Source organism: Aulostomus chinensis, chromosome 12, assembly GCF_037954235.1.
Source record: "Aulostomus chinensis isolate RoL2024-O1b breed Wild chromosome 12, RoL_Achi_v1.0, whole genome shotgun sequence".
Lineage (NCBI taxonomy): Eukaryota > Metazoa > Chordata > Actinopteri > Syngnathiformes > Aulostomidae > Aulostomus > Aulostomus chinensis.
The window spans coordinates 20,653,125-20,657,511 of record NC_141331.1 but is presented as its reverse complement, the minus strand read 5'-3'; the positions used below and the strand labels follow the sequence as shown (position 1 = coordinate 20,657,511).

Here is a 4,387-nt window from a genome sequence, read left to right as displayed (position 1 = left end):
ATACAAATACATCCACTCAGAATACCTGCAGACAACTAGACTCAGGAGTTTTCTTCTTGTGTTGGTGTTACGGAGGTTTGGAGAATCAGGAGTTGAAAGACGATCATGAGTAATAGAGAATTTGTTCCATTTGAGAACACAAATCAACCTCAACCAGTCGATCCTGCTGGGTTATGGTTTGATACAGATCACCCTCAACCAATTGATCCTGCTTGGTTATGGCTTGAGACAGATCACCCTCAACCAGTTGATCCTGCTTGGTTATGGCTTGATACGGATCACCATCAACCAGTTGATCCTACTAACATGGGGTTTGATACGGATCACCCTCAACCAGTTGATCCTGCTTGGTTATGGTTCGATACGAATCACCCTCAACTGGACAATCTTGCAGAATTATGGTTCAATACCAGTCAACCTCAGTCAGTTGACCCTCAACCAGCTGAACCTGCTGGGTTACAGTTCAACATGGATGACCCTCAAACAGTTCACGCTCAACCAGATGACCCCCAACCTGTTCATTTTCCACCAGTTCATCCTCTGCCAGGTGATCCTGATGGGTTCCAGTTCAATTTGGGTCAAAGTCCACCAATTCACCCTCAACCAGTTGATGATTCTCCTGGATTATGGTCCAATGCAGATCACACTCAACCAGTTTATCATCAACCACATGACCCCTCTGAGTTATGGTTCAATATGAATCACCATCAACCAGTTTATCATCAACCACATGACCCCTCTGAGTTATGGTTCAATATGAATCACCATCAACCAGTTCACCCTCAACCAGTTAATCCTCAAGCAGTTTACCCTCAGCCAGTTCACCCTCAACCAGATGACCCTCCTGGGTTATGGTTCAGTAATTACAACCCTCAGCCAGCAGTGGCAGGTCAGAACAGAGGCTACTGTAGGAACATCCAAATGGGATATGGTCCAGATGTAGCCACGGCTGCACCCAACTGGACCCACAAGCATCTACAGCCTCATCAGAATGGACAGCTATTTCCACTTAATAGACAGACGGGTGCTGTTATCAATGGCCACCACTGGCCACATCATGGAGCAGCTGCCAACCCCCCTGCTGCCCCACCACCCCCCAACAATGGACCTGTCCGTGCCCTGTGTGCAGTTGGAACAATGGGAGGAGAGGCTGTGTACAGGGTTGTACCAGCAGCAGCTGCACCAGCCACAGCCACTCCACCAAGAAAAAACAAAATCACCAAAAAGAGAAAGGCTAAAGTCCAGCAGCCTTACAAGGACTCGTATGTGAAGAAGCCGTTGAACGCTTATATGATCTTCGTGGGGGAGCAGAGGGAGAACGTCAAGAATGAGCTCAATGTTAGAGATAATCGTGTTATTAGTGAAGTCTTGGGGGAGAAGTGGAGGGCCCTTCCTGAAGAAGTGAGGGCTAAATACTTTGAACAAGCAGCAGCTGCCAGGAAACTCCATGCAGAGAAGTATCCTGACTGGACCTGCAAAATTAACTACGGCAGAATGAAGAGGAAGAAAGACATGAAAAGCCCCTAAACCCAAGACAAGATTCTGAACTATGACCCAGCAACCCTGCAAGTGGTTGCTGTAGAAGCACAGTAATCTTAATCTGAACAGTTCTGAAGCAACAGAACACAAAGCATGGTTAAGAAACAGATGTTTGGAATGCAGTTTTAAGAATTAAACTAAAGTGAATGTCCAATATATTATCAGATGTTTGATTTGTGTATTAAAATTGGATTGTAAGAGTGTTTCTTCAAGACTCGTGAGCCTTTAAATAAATCGGTTTATCCCAGGCACTGAAGGAGGCTAAAAAATGACAAACACATGACTTGCTACCAGAATTTTAACTCGTTTAATACAATACAATTAACACAGTTTATTAGATGTTTTTGTTATGACGCCACCCGGTGCGTGTGATCACGTGACTTCGTTCGTTTGATCACGTGATTTTGCGAGTGTGACCACGCTCCCACGTCATTGAGTTTCATACCTACGACATGATATTTTATACAACTATTAAAGTATTATTTTATTTAGCATAATTCGATCAATTAATGCAGAGCCTGCCGCTATTGCGTTATCGCAAAGGATTACGGGAGAGGAAAAGTTCGCCAGTGTTGGAGCGTACCCGTTGCGGTAGCGAGTGAGAGTGCGCGTGTACGCGCGTGCGTTTGTGTCTATGTGTGCGTGAGTACGGTTGCGCTATTGGACACCTAGCGTTGGAGCGCGGACCTGCTGCCGCGGACGGATCGGTATGATAAAATCCATTTTAAAATGCCGACAGTCTCTGAAGCATGGCTTCGTTGCCTGTAGACACTTTCTCATTAGGGGTGTTGTATGTTGAGCAACTCATCCTGACAGAAAAACTTATGTACAGAGTGAAAGCATCGATTTAGACAACTAAATTATTTAATATATCCTCCATATATCCTATTTATATGATCCTCCAATATTTCAAACGGATGGTTTTAATTGACCTTGCCGTAACAAATTGAGAGTTTCTATGATGCTTGTATTATTTACTTGATGTGGTGTCCATGTCATTAAACAGATAAATATCTGCTTTAGTAAAACTTTTAGCCTGTGACCTGCAGAAAAAAGGTATTCCAGACAAATTCAGACATGTCCTCTCTCAAGCCTTGTGGTTGTGTTTGGTGTTACAAGTCACAGGTCTGGCCTTTTGTTTTAGGGGCATGTAAAACAAGTTAACCAACATTCCCATATGGTTTTTAAGGCTTATATTCATAAAGTAATAAAGTAATTGCGAACAGACACTGCAGAGGCAACACAGCGCAAAAACAGGCTCAATTTAAAGAGAAGACCAACGCCCGGAGCACAAGGGTGAGTATCAGACTTAAACCACCTATCATGTATTAAAATTCACCTGGAAATTCAGCCTGCTTTGCCACGCATTTAATTTTAAAAATACAGACCCATGGAGAAGAAGAATTGCACAACTACGAGAAACACCCTAGGTGTAGGCTATGCTGGTAGGTAACGTGTGTGTGTGTGTGTATGCGTGTGTTTTTAAAAACATTTTTTTTATATGCAGTCAATATGGATAATGCTTACTTAACGAAACATTTTTTTTCTCTTCGTCCATCCAACACCAGGGCCGTCTCATCTGCAGCGGGAGGATGAGATGCTCAAAAGACATCCGGCTCCCACATCCAACATCAATTCGCCGTCTCTGACATCAGATGTGGATAGAGGGTAAAGGATTACAGACTACTTACTTACCATACTTCAACCTAGGGCCACAGACGAGGATTTGAAAGATCTTGAAGAGATTTTCGCCCAGTATTTTGAACCATCACAAGCCACACGAGATCAAGAACTTTTAAAGGGTAGGCGCCACACCATACCATCACAACCACAACATACTGAATAGTCATTACACAGGGGTCTGAACTCATCGCGAGTAGCAGTCTTAACACACCAAACATCCCTTCCACAAGTATTGCCAGACAAAGTAGCTATGGTCAAGTGGATGTGAGGGAAATCAGGCCTTTTAATGCTGTAGAACTGCATCAAGAAGTTGATTTCAGGAATGTAGTTGTCAACAGCCCCGACCATGTGCCATCCATTGTTAAGAGATAACCTATCCGGGGTGATTGGCCAGGTATTAGAAATGTCACAACCTGGCAGTGTTTTAAATGTTGTTTTGAGAGTGCCGTCCCTGGCTTGCGATGTGCAAGCTGTGTTACAATCCGACGACGAATACAGCCAAGATATATCTATAGAAGCGGTCGCTCAGGTTATTCAGAGTAATGACACATCCATGACTGACGATGAATTGGAGTTTATTGTTACAGTTGCACAAAACCACTCTGGGGCTGGGTGTCTGAAATTGGGGAATGTGTTCTATGATGAGATTTTTTCTAAAAAAGCAAATTTTCTCTTTAACCCCAACAACCGTATAGAGGACAACAGTCTTTGCTTTTATCTGTGCATTGCCCATGCCATCAATGCCTCAATGTCTATTCCAGACATACTGGCGCAGGCTGAGCGTCTACATGCGTCAGTAGGTCTCAGCACCTCACAACTGGTTTCATTCACACACGTGTCCAGATTTGAGTCCCTAGTAAATGCCAAAATAGTGATTTACCACCACACAGAGGATCGTAAATGCCTACAATGTTTCCAAACTAACACCACCCCAAAATCAAACACTATCTGACTTTATTTACATGATAATCATGACTACTTAATCACCAATGTAAAAGCCTTTTTTGGAGCTGCTTATGTCTGTAATTACTGCTACAGCACTTGTGATGCTCCTCGAATGCACAACTGCAAATATTTGTGCAATGTGTGCTTTACATATTGCAAAGAACGCATATTGCAAAATGCACGGACTGTTGCTATATCTGTAAATCAGAGTTTTTTACAA

The 4,387-nt window shown here is 43.3% G+C and overlaps 1 protein-coding gene across 1 annotated transcript; it reads left to right on the top strand.

Moving 5' to 3' along the window:
- LOC147252459 (uncharacterized) lies at positions 1–1,712 on the top strand. The gene has a single exon (XM_086221327.1). It carries the CDS (start codon positions 106–108, stop codon positions 1,525–1,527), a length of 1,422 nt encoding a protein of 473 aa, XP_086077453.1. The 5' UTR covers positions 1–105; the 3' UTR covers positions 1,528–1,712.
- The last annotated feature ends 2,675 nt before the right edge of the window (positions 1,713–4,387 follow it).